Here is a 19,084-nt window from a genome sequence, read left to right on the forward strand (position 1 = left end):
ACAAACCAAAAGCAGGAAGGAAAGCGGGATAAAAACAAATCAGAGTGGGGTGTTACCGTCTTCCTCATCCGTGTGTTGCTTGGCTAATGTGAAATTAAAAACAAAAGTCGTTATGGTCATAGCCAAATTTTCTTCCAAAGCCATGAGTTAAATTACAAATTAATAAAGATGAACATGAGATATCATAATAAAAGGGGATTCTTTTTAGTAGTGTAAAATAATTTTATGAACTGCCATGCTTATAAGGTGGACACTGTTGAAAATTGAATAGTATTGTGTTATTGCTTTCCTCTTCGACAGAAAGTCATTTCTGTCTGAGAAATTTATACTTATCATGTAATCTCCCATATCCTCATGGCTTAAGAACAAAAGGCAAACAAAATTTTAGCTACAAGAGCTAAAATAAAAACCATAGACTGACGACGATAACACTAAAGAAGGGGCAAAAGATTTGTAGTGTTCCGATCATCCATATATAGAGACCTAACTTCATGAAAATCTAAAGCTACACTAGCAAGTGGTGCAGTCATAAGAATTTTTACAAATCTGCCTTGGGTGACATAAGCTATAAGCCATACGAGAGTACTACAGTAGAGGTAAGAAAGATTTTACCTCTACAACCAAAATAAATTAGTTATTTCTATAAACAGTGACAGTTTCTCTCCCAAAACTATATACAATGGAAAAAAGAATAAAGATTATATACTAAGTGACACTATTTTTAGTGCCAGTGTTGAAAGAAAAAATGAGTAAAAAATGCAAAAGCACACAAACACTATTTTCCCAATATAAGAAAATGATGATAAAGAACTTGGCACACCCCTGTTTTACACATAAATATTTTTCCTGAAGAACTATTTTACTCCAATAAAAGGTTATGGTGCAATTTTATACACCACAAAAAAATATCTACAGGAAAATTTCAGTTTTTTCGAAGAAGATTCGAATGATCAATCACAACTGTTGATACCAGAAAGTTTGCAGGTAGGATTTTGCTGAACATTACCTGGTAAATAGTAAATTCAAGTAAATTTTAAATACTGTATTCAAAAGATCAATGATCAATATTAGAAAATGTGGGACAAACAAAAAAGGAACTACAGTAATGATAATTCAACTAAATCGTCTATTTCGTGAAAGGGACCGAGAGTAAAACTATGTTTCCTGTACAAAATTCTAGTGTATTATGAGGACCACAGAAGACCATAGGTTATGCACTGTTCTTGTAAACACACAAGAAAAATTTTCATAAGCGTTAAGATGTTTTATATTCCAAGTTCCTACATCCCATCCTTACAGAGAAGCAAAATGAGAATTATTTTTCTTGCTTCAATCTTCGTTGTCATTTACAGTATGAAAAAGAACTTGATATAAGAGACAAATAAAAAACCAGAAAAAAGTTTACCTAAGCAAAAGTATTGTTAACCTAATAACTTAACTACCGCATCTATTAGAAACTGCATACATGTCGAATGCTCTGTGCATAAGTGTAAGTGCATATGCCAAAAATTCTATTAAAGAATAATGTTTCCTCTTACATCAATAAAGTGGACGCCAACAGTAACTAAAACAAAAGATACCTCGAGTGAGCTTGCCTCTAGCGTTGAAAGTAGTAGTTGTGGTGGTGGTGGTAGTAGTAGTACTAGTAGTAGTAGTAGTAGTAGTAGTAGTAGTAGTAGTAGTTGTGAAAGCTGTTGTGGAAGTTTTCGCAACCTGGCTGTAATCATCCACAGTAGTTGTTGAAGGATAATCTTGAGCACTGTAGTAACTCCTGAGCGGGCTGTGGAAACAGCATTTGAAGGTCAGTGTATACTAACTCAACATGACCTTAACAGTCATACATGTAGTTGCAACATAATTATTTCCCAATGAAAATTTCACCTCTACTTTCATATACTTCCGATCACATTAAAAAGATACTTTCAACAATAAACATTCCAAAACATACTAACATACTAACAGACTGTAGAGGTAAATGCTACTCATAAATTGCAGCATAAGTACACCACTATCATATGCACAACAAAAGGAAAATTACTTTGACCACATACTATTGGATTTAACAGTTAAGCATGGGTCTGAATTATTCTTCAGTATTTCACAGAATACACCTTGAGCTAATTCAAGTTGAATGATTTACTTTGTATTGAAAACCAATACAACATATAATACAAAGATGAGTAGAACAAACATATAAAATAAGTGTTCAATAAACACAACCCATTTTTCTTGTTATAAGTTGTTCAATTAGCAAAAAGGTGAGTCATCAAGAGATGAAAGATTCTTCAGCAATTTTTTCACATGAGTACAGTACTCACCAATGAAGGGAGGCTTGCTACATCACATCATATTACTGTCAGCAAGTTGAAGTAGACATAGCTAAACCCAACAGGATTGACGGGAGAGCATGACCATTAACAGCGGAATTTTATATTTTTATAAAACAAAAATACCCCAAACTGTATGACTCCATATAAGTTACGGGCCTCATATTTTACATAAGCTGAATCACTAATGAAATGAGAAGTTTACCAAGAAGATATATAAATCAGAATCAATCATTCAGGAACAAGATGGAGCTACATCATCTGCTATTTTGTCAGTAAAGCTATCCAACGACCAATGAATAAAAGGATAACACATACTGTACATAGAAGGCATAAGATAGTAAATTGAAGAAGGAGCTAGGCAATTATCTGCTTTTTTTTAGAACTCTACCCATTAAATCATGAGACATACTGGGTTCCACAAAAGTTCAGTTATTCCCTTTTTAGGCTTTAGAGAAATTGTAACTATTAATTACGAACATCATTGACTTGGGAAGGATGTAGTCCTCATATCAATATCAAGTTAGAAGCTCTCAAGCTTGTTTTTCACAGCCAGAAAGTACTGTTACTACACACTCTTCAGAGATATTATTTCTACATATTCTTATGCAAGCTCTCTAAAATGGACTACAATCTTGTAGTCTAAGAAGAATAGAGTGAATATGGTCACATGATTTCCCTCAGAGGAGAATAACATCGAAGGCCCTGTTCTGAATAGGAAACTTGTCAGTGAACTTGGTTCCTCCACTAAAATGAAGCCTTAAAAACTAGATCCTGGTGTGCATTTCCTTACTGACAAACTATGCAATTTCTTGTTACTGTTAGAAGAAGCATGGAAATGGGAAGAGGCTAGTTTTATAAGTGAAAACTTTCCTTCAAAGTAAAATATATAAGATCTGATTAACCATTTAACCATTACGACCATCACAGGACCTTGCTCCAGGGGCTTAATTGCTGATCTGGGCACTTTTCAAAATCTGAACAGGGATATCATGTGCCATAAAGTGATGAGGGCAAACAATTTAACCTGAGTTTCATTACCAAAGCTTATCAACAACCTTGCAGGTCAACACCAATACAAATATAAATCAAAAGACCATTAATTACATATCCAAAGGCTTCTTGGATACAGGACAATCAACAATAGCTGTAGTTAGCACCAAATTATATTGCATTAGTTGTTAATGGGTTTGGCTCATGGGCAGTACTTAAATCTGCAGTAGATTTGGTACACAGATATCCAAATCTGAACATATAGGTAAATGTATCTGATGATGCATACATTTTTTTTAAAGAAAATCTGTTTCCTTGACTAACAGAAATTCTGAATGTGATGAGAGGGGAGAGCAGAACTGGAATCCTTCCAGGCAAGACGTGAAACCATGAGGAAACTGAAACAGTTTCGAATTAGTAAAGTTAAGTATATTTTAGTTTAACCAGACCACTGAGCTGATTAACAGCTCTCATAGAGCTGGCCCGAACGATCAGACTTATTTTTACATAGCTAAGAACCAATTGGTTACCTAGCAACGGGACCTACAGCTTATTGTGGTTTCCGAACCACATTATAGCGAGAAATTAATTTCTATCACCAGAAATAAATTCCTCTAATTCCTCATCACCCGGCCGGAGAATCGAACTCAGGCCTAGCGAGTGCCAGCCGAGAACTCTACCGACTCGCCCAAAGAGGAACTTCCAATTAATAAGTTAAAATCAAAGGAAAGGAATGAACTGTTTTACCAGGCAGAAATTACTGAGACAGTCTAGAATACTGCACAGTGAAATGATAATGAGGGAGAGAACAATTATCAATTTGGCTTCATGCCACGGAAATCAACAACAGAGATGATCTTTATGACGGCACACTGCTAAGTACCAAACAAAAAGCAAGAGGTTACATCATATCCTTAAGGCTACTGGGATGACATATTACAGAATACTAAGGCTAACAACCATAAGTGGTTAGACATGTAATGTAAACCTAATGTGGTAAACAACAAATATTGTACACAGGAAATCTTTTGACAAGGATACAGGAATAAAATGGACAAGGGCAACAAAAACTTTTGGTGTGACATCTGAGAAGGAATGTATGCAGAGGCAGAATGGGCGGTGGTATCATGATGTACAAATGCAGTTGAAGAGCAGATTCGTGAAGCTTTAATAGTGTTCAGGAAGAAAAGAGGATAGAGCTATAGGAGGGAGAGACAAGGAAGGCAAGAGGTAAGAGGCAAAGGAAAACAGGAAATACTTTGATAATACAGTATACAGAATGGAACGTATATGAAGAGGAGGAAGCTGACACAACACAGCATCCAATAAAAATGTGGCAGATTCGAAAGATACAAGAATCCTTGAGTGGATGAAAAATCATAAAAAAGACCACAAGCAACTTACTAAAAGCAACTCAAGAACCTGTCACATGTTGACAGGACAGAATAGGACCAGAGGAACAGAAAAAAGTATCACAGTAACAATATATCTAGAGGAAGAGTAATGTACCAATGTGAAAAGAAGAGGGGTAAGACTGAAGAAACATTCTGAAGAATCATGCATAAAGTCACAAACAAGAAGGTTTAAAAAAACTGTTAAAATAAACAATTATCACTTTGGTTGCATGTCATGGAAATCAACAACAAAGATGATCTTTATGATGACGCAAGAGGGTACATCATATCCTTAAGATCCTGGGAAGATATGCGACAAAACACCAAGGCAAACAACCATATGGCTATTACAACTGACTGAGAAACGGTGAGATATTTGCAATCTGTTAGCAATAAGCATAAGTGGTTAGACAAGTAATGTAAACCTCATGTGGTATAGAACAAGTACTATACGCAGGAAATTTCTGGCAAGCATACAGGAGATTTTTGCCAGAGTTTGAGTACCAAGATTAAGTCATCTCCAATGTTAGCTGGAATTTTTTACCAGACACAAAACTGTAACTGGAGCGAACTGGCCATACAGGATCTCTATACTAAAATTTCATCTTGGTGTAAAATATACTAAAAATGCAACATCCCAATAGGATGCCAAAAGTTAGCATCATGCTTCTGACTGACTTGAGAACAATTAGTAAATGAATCAGATTATATCCACCATCTTAATCTAAAGGCATCAAGAAACTGAAAGCTCTCCCCACCCACCCCCCCAAAAATACTTCATTTTTTTAAGCGCGACTGACGTTTTGACTATAGTTTCAGTAAAGGCCTCGATATGATAAAGCAAGGCTCACAAAGGAGGAAAATATCTCCCTCTGAATACACTGAAACTGAGAGTAAAAATAGAGTTAAGGGAATGCCGAACTATGTTGACATGACATACAGCTGTAAAAAGAAAAGGTTAATCACTCTCAATGCTCTTAATCTGACTTCCAAATAATCACTCAATCAGCAGGGTCTGAACTTGACCTATTTGGAAACAGTAAATGACTTCAGAATCAAACACTAAAAATTATCACTGGCATGTGTCTGCTTAGCATACACTCACACAATGAAAATATTGAAAAAAAAAAAAATTACCTGATAACTTTCTAGCAACCTGAAAAGTTAAAATTCTCTGACATGCAGGATAGATCTGACCAACAGTGCATTGCAGTTCAGCATGCTACATGCTTACTTAACAAGTGGTATTAATCTACACATAGATAAATAATCCGAAGAATTTTGAAGGTTAAATAAATTCAGCATATATTGCACAACTTGGAAACTATGCAAACCTAAACAATTCGGGACGTGATCATACTAACTCTTGGTATCTATGGCGCCACCAAAAAATGAAGCCAATAATTCAGTTTTTCATGTTTTCCACGTAACACAATGCAAATGCATGACGTACCACAGAAAGAAGAGGAGGAAAAGGAGAAGAAAAGAAGAGAGTAACACAATTGCACAGATTACTGGTCATCAGATGAAAGCGTCATCATCTAGCAAGCAATATTATCTAAAATTGATTCAGTCTTCTCAAAAAGAAAAAAAAAAGGCAAAAACAAATCTATGGCAGTAAGGAGTAATACTTGGACTGTGCTGTAGAAGTCTGACACGAATATAGAGTGGGTTGGTAGTGGAAAGCAGCAGCTAGTTTGATTCTAACCACGTGTAAAAACGTCTTAAGAAACAGTGCCATGTGTGCTCCAAGCAAAGTCTCAGGACTAGAGTACAGCTGGACTGTTTTAAGATATTCAGATCAGCTAAGACTGGGCATTAACTATGGTACACAGTTTAGAACAAAGTATATACTGTAATATCTAAGCCTTTTATCTATTTTACATATATTCACATATGCATAAAAAATATAATTTATATACATATACCTAAATATATAAACAATTTACTTATATGCATATGCACACATGTCAATTGGACATTAATTTCTAATACTATTAAAAAGTGTAAAACAGTGTTACAATGAACTTGACAGAAATTTTGAAGGCCAGGCATATCGTACTAATGTAATGATACAGTGCTATTAATTTACTGTCTTGAAAAGCTAAAATGAAACATCTTACAATGTTTGTAAATTATAATCAATATGATGAATCAGACTGAACCTCAAGTTTCATAAAAATGTGACCGAACCTCAAGTTTCATAAAAATGTGAATTTCAATTAGTTCAAAGATTATGAACTTGAACAGTCACGACTTTGCTCCTGAGAACTAAGATACTGTATTCGATTTATAAATGATTAAAAAAAAGTGACAACAATGGAAAAGCATTATTCAAGTGAATTACAATAATTACAGTAATCAAACTTACTTCTGAAGTTTCAAACGCATTATCATCTTCCGATTGTTTAAAATTAGCTTTAGGACACGACCATTTCCTATTAATGATTCACTGATAATAATAAGTAATTTTGTCATTATTATCTTGCCAAACATGATGTGAAATCAAAATATAACAGGCAAGAGTTACACTTCCTTAATGACTTTGATGATTAATTTAATGTGGTTAAATTATATACATATACATTTGTGTATATATACATATATATATATATATATACGTATGACAAATTCAACAATAATTTGTTATAATTTGTATTTTTCCTAACATACAAACCCACATCGTGTGATAGGAGTATCCTTAGGCGCGCATGAGCAGACGGCTATGGTAGACTTGCTTTTAGAGAGTAGCACTAGCTATAGAAGAGGCCTGCAGCACCAGCATCCCCCTATTTGTGAATAGCCGGATGAGAGAGAGATCAGGAAAGAGGGGAGGCATGAGGTAGGAAATTAAAAACTCACATGATGTTGTGGGTTTGTATGTTAGGAAAAATACAAATCACTGTTGACTTTGTCATTTGTTCCGACACCGATACAAACACCACAAAATCATGTGATAGGAGATTCATAAAGAGGAGGGAGGAAGATCTCTTCATAAACAAGCAGGGCAATTAAAAGTAACCACCAAAAATAAAACATTTTTTAAAAGAATAATACTCACTCTTTAAAGTGATGTGACGGAACATGGGAGATTACACTTAAACGGAGCCAGACGGTCCTATCCTGTGAACATCACATGCTGGACCCAGGTGATGTTACGAGAAGGGATGCTCAATGATTGCAAACGGAGATAACAGATCACATCTTTCACACGACTTGTTGAGCTGCCACCACCGGGCCTAAGGAGAAGGTGTCCAGTGGCTTATGTGTGATATCTTTCAAAAAAAAGACATGAAGGTGATGTGTCTGTTCCAAACTCCAGCACGGAGGACCTGTCCCACAGCATAGTTCTTCTTACAGGTAATTGATGGGCCAATACTCCTGATCATGGGCCTTAAAGCGTGTTGGTGCGGTAGACACATCATGTTCCAAACTGTAAGCTCTGCTTATTACTTCCCTCACCCAAAAGGGGATCATGTTTTTGGATCTCCTTTTTAATACAACCTGTGCTAACACTACGCTTTAGGTAAGCTTTCACTGCAAGTACGGGGCAAAAGCAACATTTCATCCTGACTGTTATCCACAAAGTCCTCAAGAGACAGAATGGAGAAGCCATCAAATCTTGGGTTGTGGGATGATGGATTCTGGGTCTTTGCGATGAAGTCCAGCAGAAAACTGAAAGTCATTTCTGTCCATCCATGGGTGTGGGTTACATTGTACGAAAGTACATGAATCTCACCAACTCATTTAGCAGACGCTAAAGCTAAAAGAAAAACTGTTTTCAATACTAAGTCCCTGTCTGAAGAAGTCCTGACGGGTTCATATGGGGACCTGGTCAAGGAAGTTAAAACTTTTGTTATATCCCAATCAAGAGGTTTCAAACTTCGAGGAGAACAACTTTTCTCAAAGTGTCTGATCATATCCGAGATCTCCCAAGATGATGCCAAATCAATATCTCTAGCTTTAAAAACTTTGGAGAGGGCTGATCTATACCCTTTCACAGCTGAGAAAGAGGTATTTCTCATTCCTCAGAAAGAGAAGGAAATCTGCTACATTTCTTACAGTTTTGAGGGGATATAAATCCCTCTTACTGCACCAATCCAAGAAGACTGACCATTTCCCTTCATACAGCTTGAGAGAGGATACTCTAACTGAGCTGGCAATGACTTTTGCAACCTTTCTAGAAAAGCCTTTCTTTCTGAGGAGTTGCTTGTTAGTCTCCAGCCGTGGAGCTGAAATGATTCTACTGACTGATGTATCCTTCCACTGTGTTCTTGTTTAAGTAGATCTGGTGTTATGGGAAGACGTCTTGGAATGTCTATGAGAAGATGTAGGAGATCTGCATACCAGTCTACTTGAGGTCGCATTGGGGTACCAATGTCATTCGGAGACCCTGAGCAACAAAAAACCTGTTGATCACCCTCCTGATTTGGCTGAAAGGAGGGAATACGTAAACGTCTAGGTTGTTCCACTGGTGTTGGAACGTGTCCTGCACAACAGTGTTTTTGTCTGGAACTGGAGAACAAGCTGAGGAGTCTATTCGCTACTGACTGAAGCAAGGACCACTCCGTCCCCACTATCTTTCCTGATCTGCTTAAGGTGTCTGCTACAATGTTCTTCTTCCCTGGGATGTATCTGGCATTTAGCGTCAGGCCCTTGAGTTCCGACCATGTGTGAATCTTGATAGCTAGTTGGTTTAAGGAGTGGGAAATCATCCCCCACTGACTGTTCAAATAGGTGACAACCAAAGTGTTGTCGCTTATCAAAACTGTTAACTTCCCTTTCAAGTCTTCTTGCAAGTACTGCAGAGCTAACCAAGCTGCCTTCATCTACAGCACATTTATGCGTTCTTTTTGTTCTGTCTTTCTCCAAGTCGCTGAAATGCACTTTTTGTTTAGGTGTGCCCCCAACCTGCCCTGGATGCATCCGAGAACACTAGCATCTCCAGAGCTAACTGGCCTACTTTCATTCCTTGGATTTCTCCGCCATTGTAAACCTCACCTGTTTTCCTTTGTTACCGCAATCATTTCTTCTGCATTCTCTTGATTGTGACTGTCTTTTACTTTTCATTGTAGGGAATGTATCCGAGCTCTGCTTCTTGGAACCAGTTTCTCCGGGGATACTAAGTGCCTGATTAGAATCCACCAATTCTTCATTGGTTGTATGGTCTTGGAGAGGAACCTTCTCGAAATTTCTAGAAACTTCTCCACCCTTTGTTGTCATGGGAAAGCCTTCAAAATCTGGGTTTCTATCATCATTCCCAAGTACTTGATTCTCCATGTCGGAACTAAATCCGACTTCTTGAAGTTTATGAGAATCCCCAGAGTCTTGCATAGCCTTAAAATCAAGTCTGTCCTTCTTGGCCTGGGCTGTGCTGCAGAGGGTAACAGAATGAGCCAATCATCCAGATGCCTGCAGAGACAGATGCCTCTCTTGTGGGCCCATGCTGAAACTAGTTGAAAAATTCTGGTGATGACTTGGGGGCTGTTGCTAACCTAAGCAGAGGTCCCTGAATTGATAAGTTTTCTTTCTTGAGACAAGTTGAAGGAATTTCCTGGAGGAAGGATGAATCAGAATTTGTAGATAAGCACCCTGTAGATCCAGAGAGATCATAAATTCTCCCTGCCTGATTGCTGCCAAAACAGACTTTGTTTTCCACCTTGAATGGGGTGAGCTGGGGAAACTTGTTCCGTGATAATAGATCTATTACTGGTCTCCAACCCCCTGATGCTTTCTGTACCAGGAAAAGGTGGCTGTAAAACCCTGCTGTAGGTGTCTTCACTATTTCCACAGCCCCCTTGTCCAACATATTCTGAATCTCTTGCTGAAGGGCCTTATGCTTGGGGGAGTTTTTCCTGTAGGAGGGAAACTCGAGAGGAAAGGGTGACAAAAGTGGTTTCTGATGGAAGGGAAGAACATACCCTTTCTTCAAGGTTAGTACTGTCCAATTCTCTGCTCTGGCTTCCTGCCTCTCTTTCCACTTGTATCTTAGACAGCCCCCCACCCTGGTTAGCGGAAGAAGATGGGGGAGGCACCCTTCCTCATCTGATGGACACCCTTGATGGTCCCAGCTTTCACTTTCCATACCGTGACGGAGCGGAGGAATGGTATTGAAGTCGACCGTCTTCTCTTTGTCTACCCATGGGCTGGGAATTCTCACAAAAGCTTTGATGAAAAGGTTGCACTGCAGCTGTAGTCAGTTTATTTTTGCTGTAAGAAAAGGATTGCTTTCTTGATGAAGGTCTGCTAGATGAGGCGGGAATGAAGTACTTCGCATCTTCCCTCCTGTCTGGTCTACTAGGTCTTGGAGAAAATATCCAGACATTTCGGATAAAGTGCTATCCCTGAGATTGGACCAACTGTCCAAAGAAATAAGCTTCCGAGCTATCGACAGGAGGGAATCGTGTTTTTTCAACAGAATGTTAGCCCAAACATTTGCTATATTTCTAGTCATATATTTTAAGGCTTTACCTGATGGGGGGAAGAAGTCTTTAATTACAGTTCAGGAATCATGAGCAACAGTCTTCTGAATCAGTTTCAACAGGGCCCCTTGGCAGGTGCCAAGCCAAGAGACTGCTCTTAAAGTTCTTTCCAAACTAAGCTCCAGATTGACCATCTCAGAACTAGAGAAAGTAGAACCTATTTGTCTCAAGAAATCTAAGGTGTTGTTCGACAGCCTTGACAAACTTCCATTCACTATCCTGAGAAGGGAGGTGGGCTTCTCTGGTACATAATACTATGCTTGTCTAGGTTAAGGGAGGAGGTAACAATTTTTGCGACTGGGAGGCAGCTAGGGAACCTTCATCTCCAGCAACCAGAAAATCAATTTCTTTAATTGATGAATTACCATTCTAGTCAATGGTAGGCAGATGGAATGTTTCGTTTCTGTAGCTGAAAAATCCACCTGTTCTAAAAAGGAAGAGTCTGCATAATCTTCTCTATATCCTTGTTCTGGTTCTGGATATTTAAGAATCTTTCTTATTTTCTGAATAAGTTCTGGAAAACTCAGCGATTCTTCCGGAACATCCTGAGGTACATGACTGAAACTTGATTCCACATCTGGGGATTGGCAGTGACGTATCTTCCGTTTCTGATGAGGAGGTGAAAGGGGACCCGGAGAAGCTCGAGATTTTCTCTTTTTGATAGGACGTACTGAGCAGTAAGATGGGGAATGTCTCCCAGAAAACTCACAGCTTTTATCAAAGAAAACTGGACCCATGAAGCCGAACATTCCCGAGAATCAACGTCAAAGCGATGAGGTCTAACTTTCAGTTCATCATCCGAGGAAAAAGAAGACTTCCAACCTCTTTTGGTAGAAGAATGACTTTTCTAGCAGGTATCGTCACGTCGCGTTCTGCTCCTGGAACGGGAACGGGAGGCATCTGAAAACTGTGCAGGATGGGGAGTGATGGTTTGGCACCTGGAATCCACAAATTTTGCTCTCTTGTGGGAATTGCCATGCTGCGTTCTGCTCCTGGAACGGGAACGGGAGGCATCCAAAGACCGTGCAGAACGAGGAGTGACGGTTCGGTGCCTAGATCTGCAAGGCACCGGCCGACTACTCCTTCTTTTACGTTTCTGCCTAAGAGAAGTACCGTGCCGAATCACACTTCTAGAGTGTGACCGAGAGGTGTCTCTAGGAGAACCAGAACAATGTTCATGACGAGAAGTGTGGCGTTGTTTACTGATGTCCAGAGAAGCAGCGTGCCGAGTCACGCTTCTCGAGCATGATCGGGAGGAGCTCTCGGTAGAAGTCTGAGAACGCGACATTTTGACACAGGAGGAGAAAAACTTAATGAGGAATAGCCAGGTGAGGCAGAAGTTCCACCAGGGATTGGATTAGGAGAGATGCTGAGAGTCCTTTTCCCCCTACCCCTCTGGGAGCCACTGGGACACGATACCGGGATAGCCTGGGTAACGCTGATCTTACTTTCGCTAACGGAAGCTGTCGATTTCTTGATTGGGTTGGATGTATCCGAAACTATAGATTTAGAACCGACATCATCTCTTGCTAGATATTAGAATTCTCTCCAGGGAAGGAAGAGGAGGGATATTTCTTCCTGGGGTAATGGGAAGCAGAAAGGAAGCAAAGATGGAGGGAGAAAGGATACACGTAATGGAGGGGATAAGTTCTAAAGGTTGGGGAGTCGAAGTTTCCTTTTCTGACTTCTTCTTAGCACTTCTTATATCATATTTCTCCGACTGAGAAGACGACCACGATTCACATTCTTTGCACTTCAAAGATCAAGAGCAATCTTGCCCTCTGCATTTAGAACGCACTGAATGCGGGTTAATTGCTAAGGGAGACAAAAACCTTTCCACATGTTTTTCCTTTCCAAGTAATACCCGGACACTTACAGGAGACCGGTTTCACTGAAGCTTTCATGATCAGGGAAAAACAAAAAACACGCTATGAGATTCACCATACACTGTTCACATATATCTCAAAAAACACAGAGATATTCAAAGATAAAGCAAGAGCAATATACGCAGGGCGTAAAAAGCACGTCTTAACGCAACGACGGCCAAGAACAAATTGGGGGATGCTGGTCCTGCAGGCCTCTTTTATAGCTAGTGCTACTCTAAAAGCGAGTTTACCATAGCTGTCTGCGCATGCACGCCTATGGATACTCCTGTCAAATGATGTTGTGGTGTTTGTATCAGTGTTGGAACACATACATACATATACTGTATATATAAAATTGTGTAAATATATATTTATACATACATATATGTAAACATATATGTTTATATATATGATATACACATTGTATATATATATATGTGTATGTATGCATGTGTATATATATATATATACATATAATATTATACTGTATATACACATGATTAAAATGCACAATTCAATGGAGAGAGAGAGAGAGAGAGAGAGAGAGAGAGAGAGAGAGAGAGAGAGAGAGAGAGAGAGAAATTATATGCTCTGTACCTGAGAATTCATGCCAATATATATATATATATATATATATATATATATATATATATATATATATATATATATATATATATATATATATATATATATATATATATATATATATATATATATATATATATATATATATATATATATATATATATATATATATATATATATATATATATATATATATATATATATATATATATAATTTGAATACTTTTATAGAACCACGAAACTGCTGACCAAGATGGTTCTCCATGAAATAAGCCTATGCCTAAATGAACTATTCCCTTTTTGAAAAATACTGGCAAATAGAATTTATAAATTAGTTTCCAATACAATGTACTGTACTATCAAAAGTAACATTTAAAAACAAGCAAAAATGTTACCACTATTCTTTAGATGGCTTTAATTTTCTGTTTAACTACTGGCTAAAAATAATGAAAATTTGTTTTTTACAAATCTTTGCCATACATAGCAAAGTAACCCTGAACACTGTGATATGCAAGGCGCCGATCTTCTTTAAAACTGAAATTTTGTTTAATGGTTGTAGTCCCTAGTTTTACTTTTTATTTCCTTATTTGTTTTAATTTATAGTTTCTGTCACGTTAAGCATCAGACCTTTTATTCTAAGTCCGTTACGCTTTCCTGTTTATATTCTGTTTTCAATATACACTTCTGTTGTATCTCATTCTCATACCAAAGTATGCGTATTTACCTTTCAATGATGCACAAAGACTTTTGTAATAAATTTAACAATGCTAATTTTAATTGCCAATAATTTTATCAATCTTCTCCACGTTATTTCCACTAAAACAACCTTAGCATATATTGACAGAGAGAGAGAGAGAGAGAGAGAGAGAGAGAGAGAATGTGCATCCTTGTTTGACGGTTTGCTGTGTAAAAATGTTCACTTTAATATGTCCGGGTAATTCCGTGCGCGTGTAAGCATACAAAATTTTATCTAATCCAATATATAATTACTGAGCAGGCATCATTTTCATAAAAGCACAAATTTAGGGGGAAGCACACATTCAAAAATAAATCCTATGTATTTATTTGGCACAGAACTTCAGATCATTATAGCTGTAATTTTTCAAGAACTAGAACAGTACAATGCATGACGCAATGAAAAGAAAAAAAAAACGATAATTCACAGGCCTTCAATAAGAAAAATGTTATAAAAGATAACAGAGAAGAAAGCCAAAATGACAAAAATGATTGAAAATTATTTTTAAATACTTTATAAATTATCCTTTTTTAAATATCTTGTAGCACAGTGAGTGTATGAGCATGCTTGGCAAGCTGTGGTATGAATATGCGTCCCAATACCTTATTTCGTCATCCCACGGGTCCTGGCGGTACCTACATAGACAAGGGCAGGGCGAGATATAAAAAAAAGAGACGGAGAGAGAGAGAGAGAGAGAGAGAGAGAGAGAGAGAGAGAGAGAGAGAGAGAGAGAGAGAGAGAGAGAGAGAGAGAGAGAGAGAGACCCAACGTCAGTCACTCCTTTCTCTAAAGGGGTTGCTCTGTGCTGGCCATTGTAATCTGTTGACTATTAAAAACACTATCTGTAATAGAAAAGCTGGAAAGAATGTAAGCTTCTAATATTTATACCCACAAAGTTATAATCAGTATATAAATACTTTACTATGATCAGGCACCAAATTCTTGTCGTCTTTTTTTATTTTTTAAAGAAAACTCAAGCAGTTATGTAAGTTGCATCCCTTAAGCAGTTTGAATTCATAATTAATACATATGCTACAACCACAAAAGCATCTCCAAGGAGGCTGGTCCATTGAACAGATACTGCAAAGAAGTACTGCTCTGAGCTACTGCTTCAGGTTTATCAAGAAATTATCTTTCCTTGCATAGATTATTATTCTCTTCAGTGGGATGGATGGTAGCACATTATTCTTCTTAACAAAACTTGTTAAAATACTATAATCTAATAATAAAACATCTGATCCAACGGCCTGCTTCTGTGCCAATGTAAGGGGCACCTCCTTGTGTTGGTCTGTAATATTACTGCATGTAATACGCAGGAATTTCTTGAATGAATACTCCAACCACACAACCTATCAAATTTTCATCCTCACAGAAATAGTGTGTGGTAGTTGCAAACTTGAAGGCCAGTTGGATTAGTACTTTGTACCTTTCACATCAAGCTTATGGAATTCTCTTTATTCCTTTGTATTTGCAACTTATTTACCAGCTCTTTTTAAAAAGGGTTAGCCAGCACTTGGTTAAGATATAAAGTAAGTTCTACTTTCCTCTCAAGGATAAGCCAGTCTGGAGGAAATATATCAGTCATGGGCTCTATTTAGGATGGGGTTGCTATCTCAAGCCTTCTGAGCCTTTCTTATGAGCCAGTCTGTCTACTAACCACTAATTAAGTACATAATTCACTACTTAGGTACACAGATTATCATCCATGTGACTTAGTGGTAATATTTCTCAAGAGGAGGTTTGGAACCAAGAGGTACGGATGGTTTCTCAATTTTTCATAAGTTGTATTTTAACCAACATATTTTACATTCACAACTGATCCATGATCCTCTTTTCCTGCCTTACTGTCGAAATTCTCTGTTCCAGAGGTACTTTATTCTTCACACCATTGAACTGTGAAGTCTCCCTGAGGATGTTGTGTAACTGGAACAACAGAAATTCAAGCAAAGATGCAATGCATTACTACCCAAAACAATTCTCCTTGTTCAATTATTTTTTCTTTTTTAACAACTGATCTTTTCTTTCTATATTTCCTATTACCTTCTGTTACTTTTTCTAATAAACACCATATTGTTTGGAACCTTGAATTTCGAGTCAATGGCCCTTGTAGGCTTGTTCCATGTGAACAGGTTTCATCTTCTGAATAATAATTATAATAATAATATTAATTTAAAGTCTGCTAAAACAAAATGCCTTTTAATCGGTGTTGGAAATGCATGGAAAAGGCTCATTAAAAACACCAACCCCAACTAGGGTCTCAGCTGAAAAGAAGAAGAAGAAGAAGAAGAAGAAGAAGAAGAAGAAGAAGAAGAAGAAGAAGAAGAAGAAGAAGAAGAAGAAGAAGAAGAAGAAGAAGACCTATTGGTAACAGCCTCCTCTCACCAGAAAGAATTCTAAGACTGATCCCGAATAATAGTGAAGCATTTTGTGACCATTTCAGGAAAAAGTCGATTGTACCTCTCTTGATCTTTAACAGTGCTAGGTACTTAGTATTCAAGGCTTTATCATTGTAAAATACTAATGGGGAACCAGAAAAAAAAGATCTTCTGGAATTCACATCTCTACTGGGAAAAGGAATACAGTATTATATGTTTCTTTTCCCCTTATTCTTACTTACTCTTAATGAGTACTTTTTCGTAACAAACAAGCCAAAGGCTGTGAATCATGGAAAAAAATACAGAGCAGAGTTGAAAGCAAATAATGAACAAAAACACTAATTATAATAATGAACAAAAATACCAATTATAACATAAATGAACTGTTAAAAGCAAAAAAAAATTAAAATTGCCAAAACTAAATAACAAGTGAACCTGAATGCAGTTTCACGTATAAGACCTCCAAACCAAGACCAAAGAAAACCTTGATGTGCAGGCTTTGGTACAGCCTAAGCATTAGAAGAAAGGGCTATAGTTCCATAAGCCAAAATATGACAATTAAATATGGTACTAGAGTTAACGTAGCTGCCACAAACTCTGAAGCAGATGCCCAAATCTATTAATGAGGTGTTGAGCAAATGCAATTACCCATGTCTATATGAAGTGTATAAACATGAGCATACATGTACAGTATATAAGAGCTTATACAAGTACATATAAAAAAAAACATATTCAAACACACAATCAAATGGAATATCGTCCTTTCTGACTGGAAATACGACATTAAACTTATGCTTTAATGCTATGGGAAGAATTGTGCTATTATAAAATTTCAAAAAATTTTATAATCAAAACGGAGGAGCGAAGAAAAATTTGACATGAAACCCCATACTTCAAAAATTAGAAGCAGGACATCTGCAAAGATTACACTTGCTTCTAATCTCTAAATTACACAAACATAAATATCTGTAACAGTTTCTGGCATCAATCAGCAGATTTTGGAGAGAAGTATATGAGAAATTTTTCAGAGTTCCAGAGATAAAAAGACTGCGCTTTTATGAGTTACAGAATTACTAACGTTATGCCGTAATCGGTGCCTATACATGGAATGATAATGCTTGATATTTCTATATAAATTAAAAAGCAGATATACATACCGTAAAAATTAAGAATGGCCAACACAGAGTAACCCCACTCTATTTTCAACACATATAGTACCAAGCTTATAAAATGATCAATTGGACAAGGTAAACGGTAACACGTGATGAAGAAGTACCACAACATAAATACATGAGACTCAAGAGATATACGTTCCATAGCAAATCTACTTGTTTAATTCCTCCTGTCATTATCCAAAATACCAAAGTTTAATTTGATGTTTCATTGAGTATCTGATGCTAATGGAATCTCAGGCAGTTCCTTTTGTTCTAGGCATATTAAGTAACAAAAAAATTAGAAAATCAACTAATAAGCTAGGATAGAAAGCTTCTAATTGTGGCTTGAAAGGTTGTATAACATATAACACAACACTCAGACATAACTGCACCTATAATCTTTCCTGTTGTTTGGTCGACTGTTGTAGGAGAGGTCGTCGTCAAACCCTACAGACTGGCTGTACCCTTCATTCTTTCTGTTGTGCTCCTGAGTGTAGCTGTCCTCATCATGGTCCCTGTAACTTTTGTCCGTAGATGGTACTGCATCATACCCTTCACCATAGCTTTCCTGTGTTCCACTATACTGCACACCATCGTCCCTTTCGTAAGAGTTTTCGCGACTGGTCTCCAAGGACCTCTGTGGTGTGGCCAGCTGATTAGCTACAGATAGGAACTGTGATGCCGAGGAGTTAGCATGTTGACCCACTGGGTAATTGTGGTCGCTGGTATAATCACTATCCTCTGACATCCCAGCTAATGGATTCCAGGATGGAAAAGAAAAAGCAAATAAAATTTAGAATGTGATAACTTTACATGCACGCACATATACTATGGTCAAATATGCATTACATTTGGGTATATCATAGATCTAATATTTTCAAACCTCTAACACTGAATTTCTTTAAAATATACTGGATTCATTGCAAATACTTTATTCAAAAAGGAGCAAAACTTTTCAAAATATCAGTCAAGAACAGCATTATCAATAAGAAGCAATAACAAAATACAAAATAAGAACTTGCCTGCATCATTACCAAATATCAAACAGAAAGTTCAGAAGAGAAATAAAGAAAGAAACGAACAAACGAACAGTAACAAATACTACACAACTTACATATCAGGTGATTGCTTGGCCAAGAAGAAAAAATTCTTGAATATTATGAGCGATATTAA

General features: G+C 37.2%; 1 protein-coding gene across 10 annotated transcripts in view; it reads right to left on the reverse strand.

Annotated features, from left to right (window-relative positions):
* Positions 1-19,084, reverse strand: part of unc-13 — a 1,228,603-nt gene that overhangs the window by 659,836 nt on the left and 549,683 nt on the right. For 9 of the 10 annotated variants that reach the window (XM_067091731.1, XM_067091742.1, XM_067091728.1 and 6 more), the window contains exons 10-12: positions 18,304-18,664; positions 14,985-15,017; positions 1,581-1,780 (exon numbers count right to left, since the gene is read on the reverse strand). In XM_067091731.1, coding sequence (XP_066947832.1) covers positions 1,581-1,780; positions 14,985-15,017; positions 18,304-18,664 — 594 coding nt within the window. The remainder of the gene's footprint in view (positions 1-1,580; positions 1,781-14,984; positions 15,018-18,303; positions 18,665-19,084) is intronic. The other variant, XM_067091750.1, reaches the window with a different exon arrangement.

Source organism: Macrobrachium rosenbergii, chromosome 4 (genome assembly GCF_040412425.1).
Source record: "Macrobrachium rosenbergii isolate ZJJX-2024 chromosome 4, ASM4041242v1, whole genome shotgun sequence".
Taxonomy (NCBI): domain Eukaryota; kingdom Metazoa; phylum Arthropoda; class Malacostraca; order Decapoda; family Palaemonidae; genus Macrobrachium; species Macrobrachium rosenbergii.